This window comes from Leptodactylus fuscus, chromosome 8, assembly GCF_031893055.1.
Source record: "Leptodactylus fuscus isolate aLepFus1 chromosome 8, aLepFus1.hap2, whole genome shotgun sequence".
NCBI classification, from domain to species: domain Eukaryota; kingdom Metazoa; phylum Chordata; class Amphibia; order Anura; family Leptodactylidae; genus Leptodactylus; species Leptodactylus fuscus.
The window spans coordinates 64,160,686-64,181,687 of record NC_134272.1 but is presented as its reverse complement, the minus strand read 5'-3'; the positions used below and the strand labels follow the sequence as shown (position 1 = coordinate 64,181,687).

Below are 21,002 nucleotides of genomic sequence, written 5' to 3'. Positions count from 1 at the left end.
TCATTTGTCAGAGCAATACACTGTTAATGGGATAGAAAGTAGAGATGAGATGAGATAACTGTCACTATGAAACCGTACACATAGCACAATGAATGGTGACTGATCCTGGGCGTGGATCGAGATTACCATGAGCCGTCACATGCCTTAGATACAAGATTGTTTACAGGTAGTGTCAGGCAACAAGCACTACAGCCCAGAGAATAGGACTGTCTCCGGGATAATACAGTGCTGGGATTAAAGACCAAAGGATCCAGGTAAATTCAATCTCTTACAGGGGCAAGACAGCAGCTTTGTGGCAAAAGGAAATCTTTCCTAGAACTACTACTATTTGCCACCATCTAAGGAGCTGTTCACATTGGCATCATGGTTTCCTTTACACATAACAAGAGACGGATCAATTGTAGAAAGGATCTACCATTGACGTATAATGTCTTCTAGCCCTCTGTCATTTCCTGATTGTCTCTCATATAGAATTTGTGATTTTTACTGTCTTTTGATCAATAAGTATTTCATATTTTTTTTCATGTGTTCACAGCGCCTTACAGGGCATTGCAAAGATCTGCAATAAAAAAACAGCAACTTCATTTAACACTTTCCAAGCCAATTTTTTAGTAGATCGTTGGTGAGATTTTGTAACATTTTATCTAGTGCTGCTACTATGGATTTTCAACCCAGAGTTACACAGGAGAAATATGCAGTAAATCTGTGCTAGGAGGACATACCTTTAGTGTATATTCGCCACCTTCACTTATTTTTTTATTCACGGAATATTTAAAGGAGTTATCCAGGGGGTAATAAAGGTTACCAGTGCATTCCCTGGACTGCTTAAACTTTAGTATTAATGTACACCCCAGGATAAAGGTTCAGACTCATACATTTCATTGGACCCATACACACAGTCGTAGTTTTTGCGGGTCAAATTGAAGAGTCACAAATTATGATGCTGCTCCTGTACCTGTACGTAATTACGGTTCTGTCAATTCTTTTGAATGTATAGGTCAGCGAAAACCAGGGATGAAGACACAGATAACAATCCATGTATCATCGGTGCCATTTTCACTGACCCTCAGACTGTACCCAGTTATCCTTACTTTGGTAGAGGCAGACTGAGACTCTGGTCCTTGTCTCCCCTGCAGCCTCTCTGACCCTCGGTCACATGACTGACTCCATTCTAGCTGTAGCCAAAGTCTGGGACAACACAAACTCGAAGTGACTGCAGGGGAGACGGACCAACCAGAGGGCTAGCCTCCCCCGCAGCAAAAATAATAAATGGGGCTCAGGAGGACCAGGGTGTACATCCTATTAATATTATAAATGTGAAAGTTTGTGTGTTTGGATGTTTGCATGTTCGGATGTTTGTTCCTCAATCACGGAAAAACCGCTCCACCGATTTGGCTGAAATTTTCCACAAACATAGTCACTACACTCGATTAAATAATAGGCTACTTTTTGTCACAATAGCGCACATACGTTTGTGCCAGGACCCCCACAAAACCCAAACTCACACCACCATCTCTGCAATCTCACACACTTTGGACCATAGCAAGCCACAAAATTCCTATTGCCCTCTTCAGCCTCGCCCCTAACCCCACACAATCACATATACATATACTTTACTACTTTGCCCCTCACCTTAACGATACTCCAGTAGGCTCTCTTTAACGCTCTGGAGCAGCCATGTTTGCCGACCCCCACCGCTCTGACAATCCGCGACACCGCCCACCCATGTAAATACCCCTAGGCGGTCTAATAAATGCAAAAAAAAAAGTAAAAAAAAAATATAAAAAAAAAATAAAAAGGATTAAAAATTCAAATCACCCCCCTTTCCCTAGAACACATATAAAAGTAGTTAAAAACTGTGTAACACATACATGTTAGGTATCCCCACGTCCGAAATCGCCCGCTCTACAAAGCTATACAAATATTTTTCCTGTTCGGTAAACGCCGTAGCGGGAAAAATGGTCAAAAGTGCCAAACCGCCATTTTTTCACTGTTTTGATTCTGATAAAAATTTTAATAAAAAGTGATCAAAGCAATAACATTTCCCGAAAATGGTAGAACTACAAAGTACACCCGGTCCCGCAAAAAAAGACACCCTATACATCCCCGTACACGCACGTATAAAAAAGTTACGGCTGTCGGAATATGGCGATTTTTCCAAAAAAAAATTTTAACACAGTTTTGGATTTTTTTGAAGGGGTCAAAATGTAAATAAAACCATATAAATTTGGTATCCCTGGAATTGTAACGAAACACAGAATACAGGGGACATGTCATTTTGGCTGCACAGTGAACGCGTAAAACCAAAGTAAGAAAGTCTCAGAAATGCATTTATTCTTGAAATCCACCCCATTCTGAATTTTTTCCCTGCTTCCCAGTACATTATATAGAATACATAATGGTGGCATCATGAAGAAAAATTTGTCCCAGGTAAAATTAAGACCTCATGTGGCTCTGGGAGCGGAGAAATAAAAAAGTTATGGGGTTTAGAAGGAGGGGAGTCAAAAACGAAAATCAAAAAATGCCATCGGCGGGAAAGGGTTAACTTCAAATACTTCTGTCCCAAAGTCACTATGTAAAGTTTCTCACAACACCGTATATATAGCAGCTCTAATACAAAGTAACTTCAACACAAAAGTCTCACGTATTCTCTGAATTACAGCAAAAACAAGGTACAAAGTTACATTTCATATCCCATACCTTATACACACTACGAAAACCTTACCCATGCCTGTATATACCCACTGCTACAATCACCGCAGACGAAGTCGCGGGTACCAGCTAGTTAGTAATATAGCTTAACCAGTGCATGGAATGCACCAGTATCACTCTGGATAACCCCTTTTATTAGGCAATGTTCACACTTATAATTGGTAGATAATTTTATGATGTATAAATAGAGGTGAGTCAGTTTTCTGGTAAACACTACACAGCGAAGACAAAAGAACACTCCAAAGAAGATCACTGTATAGTCAGGGGATTAGTACAAGAACATTTCACTGAATTCCCCTGTATTTCCTCCCCTTCATAGTCTTAGTCTTGTTGGCCATGTGTTTGGTTTGCTTTTTGCATTTTACTTGTCTACACTTGCTTTTGTACACCCATAAAACTGATTTACCCTAAAACAAACACAAAATACAGACTAGTTATATACAGTATTTGACTAGAACAGGGGTCAGAAATCTTTCTTGTATGGTGTGCCAATTTTTTTTGTAAGCCAAACTTGCAGTCCTCAGTATGCCATACAATGATAGTAAGACAGTCAATCCTTACATGAGGATGACACAAACCATGGCAGCAACCATTTAACTGGTTAGACGTCTGTTTCAGGGTGATCCTTGTCCCGGACTGTTTCTCTGGTAGATACAACTTTTGGCTGAACACAGTGCTCAGAGTGAACTGCTGTAAAACCTGCATTGTGGGGGGCAGGGGCGTAATTTGAGGGGGATGCAGAGGGTGCAGTCGAATTGAGGCCCAGCTGCCTTAGGGGGCCCATAAGCACTGGCATCAGTATTGAGATTGCAGCTTCCATCTGGCCCATAAACCAAGGAGACCCACAGATTACCCTAACCACACTAAATACTTGAACCATCACTATCAAGAATTCGTTGTAGGGATGAGGTAGGGGGACCCGGACAAAAGATTGCAATGGGGCCCACAAGACTTTATTTACGCCACTGTTGGTGGGCATAGGATGTTCCCCTGTCCCAGTCTTTTTGTTGCATACACCCATACGCATTTGTCCAGCCTTGTTGAAATGAACACATAATTTAAAGTGTTCATTTGCCATATTGTACTTTTGCTCTTGCTTCAAGATAGAAAAACAAATTTCACAGGCAACTGCTGCCTTCTGACTAGGCTAGCTGGCTCCCTGGATACTAGGACACCATGCCTCAAAAATCCCTCCCCCCCCAGTACTTCCTCTCCTCTAATTGAGTTTCTATGGTCCATGAGAGAGGAAGACTGCAGGAGCAACAATGCTAAAAACATCCACAAGAGCCCTGTGCTGGGTAAATATGCCTGAGGTGACAACTTTGGCACGGGTATCGGAGGTTGCTGACCCCTGGTCTAGACCAAGCTATGATGGACCAAGGAAGGGATTATAGAAACATCTTATCTATAGCCATAGACATGCAAAACTGAATATCCTGAGCTCTCTGGCCATCAAATAAAACAAAAAAAATATTTTGGGAATCTGATAGAGACCCATATCTACAAACTGCAACTGCTGACAAAATGGCCTTTACATGTTTATACCTTATACCCCCAATATGTATTATAGTCCAGAGCTGTATTCACAAATACTTCAAGTGTCAGAACTGAAGTTTCTTAGCATTGTATTGTTGACTTTAAATCTCTCCAGAGCTTGATTTGGTGATTTGCTTTCTGTAAATTATCGTTTTTACACAAGACAAAGTAGTAATATGATGTCGGATAAGCAAACCTTAGCTAAGCTGTTAAAGGGGTTGTCCAGTTCTGTTTTATTGATGGCCAAGATAAACAGCATTAGGACCTATGCTGTCCTCAGAGCCTCATTATGTGGACTCTGTCCTGGGCAGCCCCCTGGACCCAGTACAGGTGGTGGGTGACAGAAGGATACTGTCCATTGTGAGCTCCATGCTGGAGAATAACTCCCATCCCATGTATGAGACCTTGACGGCATTTGGCAGCACTGTAAATGACCGACTGCTTCACCCCAAGTGTGAGAAGGAGCGCTATCGGAGATCCTTCCTCCCAACCGCGATCAGGCTACATAATCTACATCAGACCAAGCGAAGATCACTCTGCACAGAGAACTAAGTGACCCTGAAGTCTTCCTTCTTTCTTCTTTCCCTTAGCTGCTACGGACTCCTAGTATATCTTCTTTTCCCAGCATACGTGTGTCTACTTCTGTAATATATTACTGTTTTATTATCCTGTATCTGTATTACTATGCTGCTGTAACATATTGAAATTTCCCCACTGTGGGACTATTAAAGTATTATCTTATCTTATCTTTTTTGGTCACATATTGACCCAAACAACTTTTTTTATGCAGAGGTGATGTTAGTGTCAATGTAAGACAGCAATGGTTTCCATTTGCTGCTCTTCCAAGAAGCCACTGTTTCTTGACCTTACTAAATTAGAGCAGCTCATAGCATTTTGGCGATCTTCTGGAATATTTGGTGACCTCCTGAATAGGTTATTAGTTTGCTTTTCTAGTAACAGGAAACCAAAACTGGACAAAGACAGAAAACTCTTGGGATTGCTATCATCATTTTTGGTTTTTGGTTTTCTTTAGAGCAGATTTGTCGCTTGTCACCATTTGTGACACTGGCTATGTTAGAGAATTTTACCTCTGCAAAATGGTGACGACATCTCAAAAACCAAGGAAGCACTCTTTATCCAACAGTGTCATATTTGTTGTTAATTCTGTTATATACTCTTCTTGTTGGCTGCAGGGGACAGGGCAGGTACACAATTCAGATATTGATATCCAATGCACATATACAGTATATACAAATATTTCAGTGAACATATCCGATGTTTGTCTCTCTTAATGCAAATTCTTTACAGTATTTTCATAGATACCCAAACATGACAGACCCCTCTTTGATGGATCATATGACTCGGCTAAAACTGAAACTTTTGGAAAAGGTAAGGTAATGCATAGATACATAATATAGTGTCTATATCTCCTTCCCCTTCATCACCAGTGAAAAGATACATTTTCCCATAGAGATAAAAATTTCTGGAGTGCTTTTCCTTTGAACTTTGCTTTGTGTTATTCCTCTGTTATTCTTCTTTGAAATGTCTAAACACATTGACAACTGTTGGCAATAGGGTATGTCCCTATATAGTCTGACATTGTCCAGTCAGTGGTGACAGTGTCACCATATTGAGAAAGGGAATGGTAGCGTTCAGTAATTTTTATATGATACATGCAGATACCTTTCACCATAGATTTGTCTGCATATCTGTACCTGTATATACAGTAGATTGGAATACAAAATGTCATTGTGTACACAGGTTGCTCAAAATTCACACTTCCCATCACCATGGTATTCAACATTATGTGAATGTTGTGGTAGAAATTGGTTATGATCCCCAAATTAGGGATCTTGTTCTATCGTCTGCAAGATTCCAACTTTTGAGTACTCTGTGGGGGAAGAACCTAAAAGACAGTACAAAAGGCTCTTTGGAATGAGTGAAGCCTTCTCAATGAACTCACTGCAATCTGTTTATTTTATAATAACAGACCTTGAAATCTAAAACTAGCTTTCATGACATGGAATGATGCCTTTAGGACCTTGCTTCCAATCAGAATAGACGTACCTGGCATGCATGCATTTAATGAATACTGCTACATGCAAAGGATCCTGACCCAGACAATGAACTTTGGTTCAAATTACGCCATTTGCAGATGTTATCCAATACAACAACCGTTGCGGGAAAAGGGGGAGCCGTTTACAGTATACATACAGCACCTGTTAGGTTTTCTTGCAGTCTGTTGTTATTCTTGAATTAAAAAAAAATAAAAAAATCTTGTCATTGTAGAGATTAGAAAATGAGCGAGACTTTGCGGATGATTCCTCTGATACAGAGCCGGCGACAGCAAGTAAGAAATCAGGGCTAAATGGCTCTGCACTTTTTCACAGAGCTTAGGTTTGGTGGTTGCATGATATGGATTTGGGCTATTGGTGACAGCTTGAAACCTCCACATCAGTAACTGCAATATTCTACTTGAAAAAGAAACCAATCAATGGTTAAAATGGACCTTTGGTGACGTTATTTTTGGCTGCCACTATCACTTACTATGAGGGGGGTGCGGAGTACAATTTGGGGAGGTTCTGATGTGGTATGACCATGTTCTGTTTTATTAGGGAGCTATGATGGTCAGGAAGATGCTTTACAATCTGCACTGCGCAGGAGAAAGGATTTGCTGCACAAATTACGGGTAAGTAAATCATAATTCTGGACTGTATCAAAATCTAAGACAGTAAATCTATTGACCTACTATTGAAATCATTTTCTTTATTCTGACTTTGACCATAGGAGCAACAACTCCTAGACGAGATAAACAGGCCTCATACCTGGGAAGGAACACGCAGGAAAAAGATTAATGTTGATCCAGTTCCCCCTGTACATATCTATCACACCGCACCCCCTCCCGAACCTCCTATACGCTTCTATCCTCCACCACCTCCCCCTCCTCCACCAGAACCACCAAGGATCATCCAGCAACAGGTATGCACAAAAGTTTTTGCAATGTATATGCAATGAAATATAGCACCGAAGTCTCATTGCTCCACTGCTTTAGAACACTTTCATATAACAAAAATTTTTTTTACATTCGGTTTTATTAAAGTTTTCAAGTTTAATACAATATAAAATGGAATGGAAAGATGACGCAGTACCCAACAATCAAATATAAACTTAACACAAAATATATCTAGATAAGATACACTGAGGGGTATTAGGGTATGTTCACTAAGCAGAATTTACTGCAGATTTGGGGGCGGATTCCGAACATGGAATCACAGTAGATTCTGCCTCCAATTGTTTTCAATGGGAGGCAAAGATCGCAGTAGGATGTCTTAAAAATAAACGTACTTGATCTTGTTGTGGATTCCGCGACTCAAGACTCTGCTGATGAAACCCATTCATCTGCCTAATCAGCAGTGGAAAGCCACAACAAAATGCTGATGCCCTGCATTGCCATCCCTTTGCTGCTAGACAGCGCCCGAATATATGGTGGTGGAAAATGAAGAGGAATTCTTCATTTTCAACAATCTGAACATCACTACCTGCTGCCCGGAATTGCGGGACAGCACCCGAAATGTGGGACTGTTCTACTTTATACAGGGCAGCTGGAATCATAGGACTTGGTGAGCTGCTCAGTTGGCCCTATGGTAAAAGCGGCCTTGGCAAATTTATGAAGATTTGTGTAACTCATGCCAGTCTCCAGAGAATCCTCCATTACGATTACACCATCTCATCCCCCATCATTTACACCAGATTATGCCAATGGCCTGTCCTCTGCCTGCTTTCATCACACCCCCTTTTCAAGGAGATGTCAAAGTTGACTCAGAAGTAAAAACAAAAAGGTGCAATTTTTTTTTTTGGGTAGCCGCTTTACCATTTTTGGGTAGCTGCTCTTGCAGTTCAATACAGGAGCCGGCCGGCAGCCATTTTTGGGTGGCCTCTCTATGCTCCTGTATCGAACTACAAGAGCAAGAGAAGCCAGAAGAGGCGGAGTTGCTGCAAAAGAAGGAGGCGGCGCAGGAAAGAGCTCTCGGGCAGCAATGGGGATGCGCTCATCGGCCTTTCGGCGCTGGAGCCCGCCCTCATTGCTGCGCAGAGCTCATTTGCATACCGGTTTAAACCGGTATTTTTACGGAACGGCGCGGTGGAGACCACGTCTAAAGGTAGGAGACGAATAGCCTTTCTTAAGGCTATTCCGGCGTGTTCATTAGAAAAAAAAGTAGTTTAATGGTAGAATCCCTTTAAGCTTTGTGCAAAAAATGGTGACTTTTTATGTCTTGTACACCAGAAAACTGGAGTACAAGGTGTAATAAATCTGCTCCATTGTTCTTGAGATCACCAAGGGTCCCAACAGTTGGACCCTAGGATCAGACTTATTATGTGGGCAGAGAATGAGCAATGTTACCATGATATATCCTTTTGGGTATTACATGCAACTATTGAAATAAGAGCTGGCGTTTGCAAGTAGCTCCATTCTGTCTCAAAGAGGAGTCCAGATCAGGGGACGTTCCTATGCCCTATTATGTGGTGAAAAATACATTTGAAAGCCATATTTCTGTTGTGAACAGAGACTTGATAAGAATTGAGAATGGAAAAAGATGAACAAAGAAGGATTCCAAGGAGATAGAAAAATGTACTGAACCGCCATTCAGTACATTTTCAGTTATTGTCCTATGAGAGTATATTTGGACTGTGATTGTACAATACATGGATATCACTGTATAGTTTTATTTTATTCACAGTTACCCCAGCAGCCAGCAACTATAATTCAGCAGTTACCCCCACAGCAGCCATTGATCACTCAGATTCCTCCTCCACAAGCCTTTCAGCCGCCACGTTCAGGGAGCATTAAAGAAGGTAAGAAGTTTACAATAGGGATCATCATTTTAGGAAGAGATTTGTTCCTCATTGGGATTATTGATAAGCCATACTTATTAGTCAACCTTAACTAGTTTACCCTGATAGTCTTAAGCTCTTCTTTCTTACAGATATGGTGGAGATGATGCTTATGCAGAATGCCCAAATGCACCAGATCATTATGCAGAACATGATGCTGAAAGCACTGCCCCCTATGGCCTTCTCACAAGCTGCCGGAAATGCACCACCCGCACTACCTCAATCTCAAGTATGTATTTCCATACTGTGTTGTATTATTATAGAATCCTGTAAAACATGGTCACATTGAGCTTGCCACCACTGATACCGCTGATTTTCAGTATGGGATGGGAAGGGGGGCACCACTTTACGACACTTATATTACACATATAAAAAGGGGTTATTCAGATGGTATAACCTTAAAAATCAGAATTATAATAACAAATTTAGGAATATTGTTCATTGAAACCAATAAAATATGACTAACGTATTAGTTAATTTGTAGACATATCAGTCAACCCCTTTCAGAACACAGACTATTGGGTGGTCAGTTGAATTTACCAGAGTATGCCACATATAGCTGCCTGGTATTTAAGTAACACTAAATTCACACTAGCACTGCCTCTCCATTGCTCGTCGGAGGAGGAAAACCAATGGAATGACTCTGGCGCAGATGCGAACGTAGCCTAATACATTGATTCTTGTAATACAACTCACATTGGAAAGGAGTGTACAGATTGGATCTTTATTCACGCTAACATAGGTCGATCCCAAGCATTGGACTCCGCACTATGATGTTCATATGTCCTAATAAGACAAGTGGTCAAGGGTTATCTTTACGAAGTAACCCCTTTAATTTCCAATGAAATATCAAATAACTATGACACTTGTTCCATTTGGTGCATTTTTAAAAGTTCTACATCTTTTCAGGACCTACAGGTTGCCAACCCTGTACTTCTGAAAGCCGATAAGATCCGTCCATCATCAGTACACCATCACCACCACTATACACCACCAGGCCTTCCAGCTGCGCCTCCTACAATGCAGCCACCAATGGGGTATCCAATGTGGCCTCAAATGATGCCGTCAAACACCATGGGGCAAATGGGAGGACTCCCTCATGCCGTGCATCATGTGACTGGTCCAACTACAACACTTCCGGCAATGCACTTGTAAGTCATCTACGGAACAGAATATTTCTTGGTGCCAAACCCAGTATATATCACCAGCTTAATATATGAATCATCAATTGCATGGCTTCTCAATACAGTACAATATTTCTGATTTTTTTTTTTATCTATCCTTTCATTATATTTCGTTTTTCAAGCGCAGCAACGAATGGAATCTCCCCCAGAGTCCCGAGCGCACTATAAGACCATGAGCTGGCCAAGGTGAGAGTCATGGATTCTTAAGCTTTATTTAACACTAGCTGGTACCTGTGACTTCGTCTGCGGTGATTGTAGAAGTGTGTATATACAGGTGTGGGTAAGGTTTTCGTACTGTGTATAAGGGATGGGATATGAAATGTAACTTTGTATCTTGTTTTTGCTGTAATTCAGAGAATACGTGAGACTTTTGTGTTGAAGTTACTTTGTATTTGAGCCGCTATACGGTGTTGTGAGAAACTTTACATAGTGACTTTGGGACAGAGGTATTTGTAGTTAACCCTTTCCCGCCGATGGCATTTTTTGATTTTTGTTTTTGACTCCCCTCCTTCTAAACCCCATAACTTTTTTATTTCTCCGCTCCCAGAGCCATATGAGGTCTTAATTTTTGCGGGACAAATTTTTCTTCATGATGCCACCATTAATTATTCTATATAATGTACTGGGAAGCAGGGAAAAAATTCAGAATGGGGTGGATTTCAAGAAAAAAATGCATTTCTGCGACTTTCTTACGGGCTTTGGTTTTACGGCGTTCACTGTGCAACCAAAATGACATGTCCCCTGTATTCTGTGTTTCGTTACGATTCCGGGGATACCAAATTTATATGGTTTTAGTTACATTTTGACCCCTTAAAAACAAATCCAAAACTGTTAAAAAATGTTTTTTTTGAAAAGTCGCCATATTCCGACAGCCGTAACTTTTTTTATACGTGCATGTACGGGGATGTATAGGGCGTCTTTTTTTGCAGGACCGGATGTACTTTGTAGTTCTACCATCTTCAGGAAATGTTATTGCTTTGATCACTTTTTGTTCAAATTTTTTATCAGAATCAAAACAGTGAAAAAACGGCGGTTTGGCACTTTTGACCATTTTTCCCGCTACAGCGTTTACCGAACAGGAAAAATATTTGTATAGCTTTGTAGAGCGGGCGATTTTGGACGCGGGGATACCTAACATGTATGTGTTTCACAGTTTTTAACTACTTTTATATGTGTTCTAGGGAAAGGGGGGTGATTTGAATTTTTAATCCTTTTTTTTTTTTTTTAATATTTTTTTTTACTTTTTTAAACTTTTTTTTTTGCATTTATTAGACCGCCTAGGGGTATTGGCATGGGTGGGCGGTGTCGCTGATTGTCAGAGCGGTGGGGGTTGGCAAACATGGCTGCTCCGGAGCGTTAAAGAGCGCCTCCTGGAGTATCGTTAAGGTGAGGGGCAAAGTGGTAAAGTATATGTGTATGTGTGGGGTTAGGGGTGAGGCTGAAGAGGGTAATATGAATTTTGTGGCTTGCTATGGTCCAAAGTGTGTGAGATTGCAGAGATGGTGATGTGAGTTTGGGGTTTGTGGGGGTCCTGGGAAAAACGTATGTGCGCTATTGTGACAAAAAGTAGCCTATTGCGCAATGGGGTGTATTAACTATGTTTGTGGAAAATTTCAGCCAAATCGGTCGAGCGGGTTTTGCGTGATTGACTAACAAACATCCGAACACACAAACCCACAAACATCCAAACTCACAAACTTTCACATTTATAATATTAATAGGATTATTGCATATATGGTTACATTGCACACATTATATACTCTACCAGTTTTAAGCTGTGCTCACAAACAGAATATCAGTTCTGTCGGCCAGTTATTTTATGCCTAAGCTGGACACGACTGATGACATTGTTGTGGGCGTCATGTACTTTGGCATCCACAGCTGGACATACAATTTTTCTGTCCAATATCAAAACTGATGTGTTAGATTCTAGAAACGATCACACAGACAAAAAAACCCCATAGGATTAGTTCACGCATCTTTTTGTTCAGGCATTTTACTACTACCATATGATCAAGGGGAAAGGTAAAACATGGCAGATATTTGGGTATGTCCGACCATTTTAATTTTTGAAATTTTCCAGTAGCTGCCTTTTTCCCCCCTCGGCTTATACTCGAGTCAATAAGTTTTTCCAGTTTTTTGTGGTAAAATTAGGGGCCTCGGCTTATATTCGGGTCGGCTTATACTTGAGTATATACAGTATATATATATATATATATATATATATATATATAATATAATTTTTTTTTTCAATATATAAAATAAATACATATTGATAGAACGTTCAATGATGAACAGGTAGGATGCTAGAAGGAATCATTGAAGTATTTCCAGTACTTCAAAGACAATTTAATGAGACACATGTATCGGCCTAGGGCCGTGCTGCATCCACTAATATTTTTCCATGGCCTTAGTGTGTGCGAAATGGTCCATGTGTGTTTCTCTGCAATGATTCCTACTGGGGGTGCTGTGGATTTTTTTCCTCTATGAATACTTCTAGTTACTACTATCTATTAAGCATTAATCACCATCTTTGATTCGACAGTGTGGAACTAGTGGTTTTAGCAGAGCCCTTGTGAATGACTGCCATATAGTAAGTAGACCTAGTGTAGCGCTACGTCGACTTTTTAGGTCTTCCATGCACAGCATCTACCTGAATATACATAATTATGACTTCAGTTGACTCCATTGACTTATATGGGGCTACACTACAGTTCTAAGTAAGTAAGTGGGTAAGGCTCCACTATGCAGGAAGCGGAGGTGACACAGCACCATACCAGAAATATTTCACCTTCATTCTCAGACTCTCACAGATCATAAAATAATTATAACATTTACAATAGACCTTGCTGCATAGTGCATAGTCTATGAGAGGGGTGAATCGCGCCAATGGAAATGTCTATTAGATCTTTACCAACAATTTTTCTGACCACTGATGGTCAGTGACTTGAGACATTGTTGCATGTGAAACTACTGCTATGTCACAGAGAACTACTTAGGCCTGGTTCACATCTGCGTTCAGTATTCCATTCGTGGAGTCCACTTGGGGACCCCCCTGAAAAGAATACCGAATGCAATGGCAAGCGGTGAGCAATTAAAGCACACGGACCCCATAGACTGTAATGGGGTCTGTCTGTTTTCTGCACGGTGTCCACACAGAAAATGCGGTGAGAAAAGTACTTCATAAACTACTTTCCTCTCTGCATAACTCATGCAGACACCGCGCGGAAAACACATTGACCCTATTATAGTCTATGGGTCCGTGTGCTTTAATTGTTCACTGCTTGCCATTGCATTCGGTATTCCATTCGGGGGGTCCCCAAGCGAACTTACTGGATGGAAAACTGAATGCAGATGTGAACCAGGCCTTATAATATATTGTAAGCCAATGGCTTGTCAGGTAATGGAGGGGGTGTATATCTCTCCCAGACTACTAAGGTGGGTGAGATGAGAAAACTTCAGAATCAATGTTTGTTCTCAGCAGATAACTTTCGTCTGCTGAGCATTTTGGTAAATGCTCAGTATTGGGCTGGATTTTTAGGAATGGCAGGTAGGTTGGTAGTGGGACCTGTCATTCCACCCCCCTCCAGTCCATACTTTGGGGATGTTTCGGCAGTGACTCAACTGCAGAGAGTCTGCTCATTAAGGGAGCTTAAGAAGTCAGCTCCAGTAGCAGACTGGGAGCAGAGCTTGGCTGGAGAGCCAACAGAGAGGTCATATTTTCGGAGCTGTGTCCTGAGTGATTCTACTGGCTTTTGGATTTCTGTGATTCTAGGTGAGGTAACCTATTCTATGTTTAGTTAGAGCCTAGCCGGGCAGGGATTTATTTTTGTATTGTTTCCTTTTGTTGCTGCACTGTCTTTTTTGAGTGAAAATAAAACTCTACCTTTGTTTTGGACTAAAGAAACTGGAATTGCGTGTCTATGCCGCCCCACCTAGCAACCCCAGACCCTGACAGTATATTATCACGTAGATCTCACAATTGTGAGCAGGACTGCAGGGGATTATACAGATTTTTAGCATTTACATTAGAATGAACATTTTTTCATCCATCGACAGCAATCTGAGATTTTATAATGGTGTGGAACATAAACACTGAATATAAAAGTATATATGATATACTGTAATTGTATATTATGACATAGTTTGTAATACAGTATGTAAATATTTGACCTATTGAAAAATCTGAAGATAAAATGTTTTTCTTTCCTTCTTAGTGTTTCTTACAGAAAGTCACTTGTTCAGCCATGTTTGATTTGGCGCAGAGCAATTCCTTTGGAAAATCTGTTGACCACACAGCCATATTTATAGCCGAAGGTAGTGAGACTTGCTGGTCGCCATACATACGACATACCTCCAACAATGTACTCAGATTTAATAAAAGCCAAACACATGTATAAGGATTAGAGATGAGCGAACACTAAAATGTTCGAGGTTCGAAATTCGATTCGAACAGCCGCTCACTGTTCGAGTGTTCGAATGGGTTTCGAACCCCATTATAGTCTATGGGGAACATAAACTCGTTAAGGGGGAAACCCAAATCCGTGTCTGGAGGGTCACCAAGTCCACTATGACACCCCAGGAAATGATACCAACACCCTGGAATGACACTGGGACAGCAGGGGAAGCATGTCTGGGGGCATAAAAGTCACTTTATTTCATGGAAATCCCTGTCAGTTTGCGATTTTCGCAAGCTAACTTTTCCCCATAGAAATGCATTGGCCAGTGCTGATTGGCCAGAGTACGGAACTCGACCAATCAGCGCTGGCTCTGCTGGAGGAGGCGGAGTCTAAGATAGCTCCACACCAGTCTCCATTCAGGTCCGACCTTAGACTCCGCCTCCTCCGGCAGAGCCAGCGCTGATTGGCCGAAGGCTGGCCAATGCATTCCTATGCGAATGCAGACTTAGCAGTGCTGAGTCAGTTTTGCTCAACTACACATCTGATGCACACTCGGCACTGCTACATCAGATGTAGCAATCTGATGTAGCAGAGCCGAGGGTGCACTAGAACCCCTGTGCAAACTCAGTTCACGCTAATAGAATGCATTGGCCAGCGCTGATTGGCCAATGCATTCTATTAGCCCGATGAAGTAGAGCTGAATGTGTGTGCTAAGCACACACATTCAGCACTGCTTCATCAAGCCAATACAATGCATTAGCCAGTGCTGATTGGCCAGAGTACGGAATTCGGCCAATCAGCGCTGGCCAATGCATTCTATTAGCCCGATGAAGTAGAGCTGAATGTGTGTGCTAAGCACACACATTCAGCACTGCTTCATCAAGCCAATACAATGCATTAGCCAGTGCTGATTGGCCAGAGTACGGAATTCGGCCAATCAGCGCTGGCTCTGCTGGAGGAGGCGGAGTCTAAGATCGCTCCACACCAGTCTCCATTCAGGTCCGACCTTAGACTCCGCCTCCTCCGGCAGAGCCAGCGCTGATTGGCCGAAGGCTGGCCAATGCATTCCTATGCGAATGCAGACTTAGCAGTGCTGAGTCAGTTTTGCTCAACTACACATCTGATGCACACTCGGCACTGCTACATCAGATGTAGCAATCTGATGTAGCAGAGCCGAGGGTGCACTAGAACCCCTGTGCAAACTCAGTTCACGCTAATAGAATGCATTGGCCAGCGCTGATTGGCCAATGCATTCTATTAGCCCGATGAAGTAGAGCTGAATGTGTGTGCTAAGCACACACATTCAGCACTGCTTCATCAAGCCAATACAATGCATTAGCCAGTGCTGATTGGCCAGAGTACGGAATTCGGCCAATCAGCGCTGGCCAATGCATTCTATTAGCCCGATGAAGTAGAGCTGAATGTGTGTGCTAAGCACACACATTCAGCACTGCTTCATCAAGCCAATACAATGCATTAGCCAGTGCTGATTGGCCAGAGTACGGAATTCGGCCAATCAGCGCTGGCTCTGCTGGAGGAGGCGGAGTCTAAGGTCGGACCTGAATGGAGACTGGTGTGGAGCGATCTTAGACTCCGCCTCCTCCAGCAGAGCCAGCGCTGATTGGCCGAATTCCGTACTCTGGCCAATCAGCACTGGCTAATGCATTGTATTGGCGTGATGAAGCAGTGCTGAATGTGTGTGCTTAGCACACACATTCATCTCTACTTCATCGGGCTAATAGAATGCATTGGCCAGCGCTGATTGGCCGAATTCCGTACTCTGGCCAATCAGTGCTGGCCAATGCATTCTATTAGCTTGATGAAGCAGAGTGTGCACAAGGGTTCAAGCGCACCCTCGGCTCTGATGTAGCAGAGCCGAGGCTGCACAAGGGTTCAAGCGCACCCTCGGCTCTGATGTAGGAGAGCCGAGGGTGCACTTGAACCCTTGTGCAGCCTCGGCTCTGCTACATCAGAGCCGAGGGTGCGCTTGAACCCTTGTGCACACTCTGCTTCATCAAGCTAATAGAATGCATTGGCCAGCGCTGATTGGCCAATGTATTCTATTAGCCTGATGAAGTAGAGCTGAATGTGTGTGCTAAGCACACACATTCAGCTCTACTTCATCGGGCTAATAGAATGCATTGGCCAGCGCTGATTGGCCGAATTCCGTACTCTGGCCAATCAGTGCTGGCCAATGCATTCTATTAGCTTGATGAAGCAGAGTGTGCACAAGGGTTCAAGCGCACCCTCGGCTCTGATGTAGCAGAGCCGAGGCTGCACAAGGGTTCAAGCGCACCCTCGGCTCTGATGTAGGAGAGCCGAGGGTGCACTTGAACCCTTGTGCAGCCTCGGCTCTGCTACATCAGAGCCGAGGGTGCGCTTGAACCCTTGTGCACACTCTGCTTCATCAAGCTAATAGAATGCATTGGCCAGCGCTGATTGGCCAATGTATTCTATTAGCCTGATGAAGTAGAGCTGAATGTGTGTGCTAAGCACACACATTCAGCTCTACTTCATCGGGCTAATAGAATGCATTGGCCAGCGCTGATTGGCCAGAGTACGGAACTCGACCAATCAGCGCTGGCTCTGCTGGAGGAGGCGGAGTCTAAGATCGCTCCACACCAGTCTCCATTCAGGTCCGACCTTAGACTCCGCCTCCTCCAGCAGAGCCAGCGCTGATTGGCCGAATTCCGTACTCTGGCCAATCAGCACTGGCTAATGCATTGTATTGGCGTGATGAAGCAGTGCTGAATGTGTGTGCTTAGCACACACATTCAGCTCTACTTCATCGGGCTAATAGAATGCATTGGCCAATCAGCGCTGGCCAATGCATTCTATTAGCGTGAACTGAGTTTGCACAGGGGTTCTAGTGCACCCTCGGCTCTGCTACATCAGATTGCTACATCTGATGTAGCAGTGCCGAGTGTGCATCAGATGTGTAGTTGAGCAAAACTGACTCAGCACTGCTAAGTCTCTGCATTCGCATAGGAATGCATTGGCCAGCCTTCGGCCAATCAGCGCTGGCTCTGCCGGAGGAGGCGGAGTCTAAGGTCGGACCTGAATGGAGACTGGTGTGGAGCGATCTTAGACTCCGCCTCCTCCAGCAGAGCCAGCGCTGATTGGTCGAGTTCCGTACTCTGGCCAATCAGCGCTGGCCAATGCATTCTATTAGCCCGATGAAGTAGAGCTGAATGTGTGTGCTTAGCACACACATTCAGCTCTACTTCATCAGGCTAATAGAATACATTGGCCAATCAGCGCTGGCCAATGCATTCTATTAGCTTGATGAAGCAGAGTGTGCACAAGGGTTCAAGCGCACCCTCGGCTCTGATGTAGCAGAGCTGAGGGTGCACAAGGGTTCAAGTGCACCCTCGGCTCTCCTACATCAGAGCCGAGGGTGCGCTTGAACCCTTGTGCAGCCTCGGCTCTGCTACATCAGAGCCGAGGGTGCGCTTGAACCCTTGTGCACACTCTGCTTCATCAAGCTAATAGAATGCATTGGCCAGCACTGATTGGCCAGAGTACGGAATTCGGCCAATCAGCGCTGGCCAATGCATCCCTATGGGAAAAAGTTTATCTCACAAAAATCACAATTACACACCCGATAGAGCCCCAAAAAGTTATTTTTAATAACATTCCCCCCTAAATAAAGGTTATCCCTAGCTATCCCTGCCTGTACAGCTATCCCTGTCTCATAGTCACAAAGTTCACATTCTCATATGACCCGGATTTGAAATCCACTATTCGTCTAAAATGGAGGTCACCTGATTTCGGCAGCCAATGACTTTTTCCAATTTTTTTCAATGCCCCCAGTGTCGTAGTTCCTGTCCCACCTCCCCTGCGCTGTTATTGGTGCAAAAAAGGCGCCAGGGAAGGTGGGAGGGGAATCGAATTTTGGCGCACTTTACCACGTGGTGTTCGATTCGATTCGAACATGGCGAACACCCTGATATCCGATCGAACATGTGTTCGATAGAACACTGTTCGCTCATCTCTAATAAGGATACTAGTAACTGTTTTATCTGTATGACGTACTGTAGTGTAATGAATTGTAAAAAGCAGAGATTTCAGAATTACAAAAAACAAAACATTGAAGAATAAAAAAAATACAAACAAGACCAGAGCATTTCTGAAGTTTGTGAAAGGGTTGGTGGTTTTTGTGCATGGACTGTAGCTAACAAATACCGTATTTTTCAGACTATAAGACGCACTTTTTTTCCCCAAAATTTTGGGGGAAAAGAAGGGTGCGTCTTATAGTCTGAATGTGTCTGGCCTGGCACCCGCCGTAATAGAGAGGCGAATGCCGGCAAGTGATAGACGCCGGGGCCTGAGACATCGCTGCGATCCTCTGCCCTGAATGTAGCCAGCAGCGGGAGGAGTGATGCTATTCCGCTCCTCCGTCCCCCTGCCGCTGGCTTCATGCAGGGCAGAGGAGCGATGTCTCAGGCCCCGGCGTCTATCCCTCCCCGGCATCCGCCTCTCTAGTACAGCGGATGCCGGGTCTGCAGTCTGTCAGCGGCCTCTTCTCCCCCGGGGCCGGTCCCCACCGGCCCCGTACCTGTAGAGTTGCAGGCCGGCTCCTGCGCGGCGATATCGCAGGAGCCGACCTGTTCGGGTGACAGCCGGGAGCCTAATGAGGCTCCCCGGCCTGTCACGGCTATATTAGTATTGCGGCTGGTCTCTATGACCAGCCGTAATACTAATAGACAGAATGTCCCATAGACGGCAATACACTTGTATTGCCGTCTATGGGACTTGCGATCAAGTGACCGCAGGTTCAAGCCCCCGGGGGGGGAATAAAATGGTAAAAAAAAAAAAAAAACACCTTTAAAAATATATAATAAAAATATGAAAAATAAAAGTTCTAAATCACCTCCTGTCCCTAGAATATATATATAAAAGTAGAAAATCATATGTCATAAACCACTGGGTTTTTTTTTCAATACAAGGTGATCTAAGCAATAGATATTCCCCAAAATGGTATAAATAAAAAGTACTTCTGGCCCCGCAAAAAAACCCACTCTATGCATCCCCGTACAGCTGCAGGGTCACCTGTCAATGTGGCCTTGCAGCTGTTGCAAAACTACAACTCCCATATATTAAATATTTTACCATTTTTTGCTTCAAATTTTTTTTCCCCTATTTTCCTCCTCTAAAACCTAGGTGCGTCTTATAGTCCAGTGCGTCTTATAGCGAAAAATACGGTATACGATCTCTTCAAGATCACTGGGACCTGCACCAATCGCAAGAACAATGGATCCTAAGTCCCATGTATGAATGGAGCAGTAGTGTGCATGCATAACCATCAATCCATACACTGTCTATGGGACTAACTGAGATAGACGAATGGTATTTATGGTGAATGTCGTTCTTTTTCATCCAGCTGGGTGCTGTATTTTTTTTTTTTTCAAAAGAACTTCATTAACAATAACATCTTCCATTGTAAACAGCTGTGACATATCTGAAGATTGTTTTGACTGGATACTCCTTTCAAGTTATACCAGTTCATTGTAGTAATGTTTGGGAAAAGAAGATTATTGAGCCGCAGCAAGTCACAAGCTTCTACTATATGAGGAATCTATAACCTAAAGATGTTTTTAGTATCTAAAAGTGAGTTCCAGTCTATCTTTACTACTGCTAGTAATGGAGACATTAAGAGTTATCTAGTTGGGAAAAAATTTTGACAAAGGGTCACAATTAAAATAAAGTAATACTTAAAGGGGTTGGCCACTTTCAGACCAATAGTGACAAACAAATGTACAATAAAAAGATATATAATTTTCCAATATACTTTCTGTATCAATTCCTCGCGGTTTTCTAGATCTCAGCTTGCTGTCATTCATTCTGTTACTTCTAGTGGATAAAACTCTAATCATGGTCATGTGATTTACGGTTTATCACCGTCCTGCTGTGATCTCTGCCTCCCATTGAAAACAATGGGAGGTGGAATCCAGGAGGAATCTGATCCCCGGATTTGGGGGTGAAATCTGCCCCCAAATCCACGGCAAATTCCTCCGTTTGAACACAACCTTAGAAGCATTGGAATTGGCGAGTACAGCTTCTTTTATTTATTTAAACCTATTCTGAGCTTTTTGCAACAATTTTTCTATGCTGTACAACCCCCTTACTCATGAGATGTGAAACATTTAGAAAAATGGGGTTTAGGTATTAATCCATTTATTTACAATCTGTACAAGGCATCAGAACATAATGGCAGTGTTACACTACATTCACCTCTGTGTCAGAACTTTTTCATCTGGAGATTTGGGGAAACACA

At 42.9% G+C, this 21,002-nt stretch overlaps 1 protein-coding gene across 1 annotated transcript; it reads left to right on the top strand.

Moving 5' to 3' along the window:
* The first annotated feature begins 224 nt into the window (after nt 1–224).
* On the top strand, nt 225–14,626 carry C8H21orf58 (chromosome 8 C21orf58 homolog). Its single transcript, XM_075283868.1, has 10 exons — nt 225–254; nt 5,568–5,637; nt 6,538–6,598; nt 6,864–6,937; nt 7,036–7,227; nt 8,988–9,102; nt 9,234–9,370; nt 10,051–10,292; nt 10,453–10,511; nt 14,543–14,626. Exons 2-9 carry the CDS (start codon nt 5,578–5,580, stop codon nt 10,499–10,501), a joined length of 930 nt encoding a protein of 309 aa, XP_075139969.1. The 5' UTR covers nt 225–254; nt 5,568–5,577; the 3' UTR covers nt 10,502–10,511; nt 14,543–14,626.
* Nucleotides 14,627–21,002: the final 6,376 nt, after the last annotated feature.

What these genes read in the sequence shown, in the direction of transcription:
- C8H21orf58 (XM_075283868.1), top strand. Translation starts at nt 5,578, where the DNA reads ATGACAGACCCCTCTTTGATGGATCATATGACTCGGCTAAAACTGAAA. An exon ending in ATTTGCTGCACAAATTACGG is followed by an intron (nt 6,938 to 7,035) that starts GTAAGTAAATCA and finishes CTTTGACCATAG; the next exon opens with GAGCAACAACTCCTAGACGA. An exon ending in CAAGGATCATCCAGCAACAG is followed by an intron (nt 7,228 to 8,987) that starts GTATGCACAAAA and finishes TTTTATTCACAG; the next exon opens with TTACCCCAGCAGCCAGCAAC.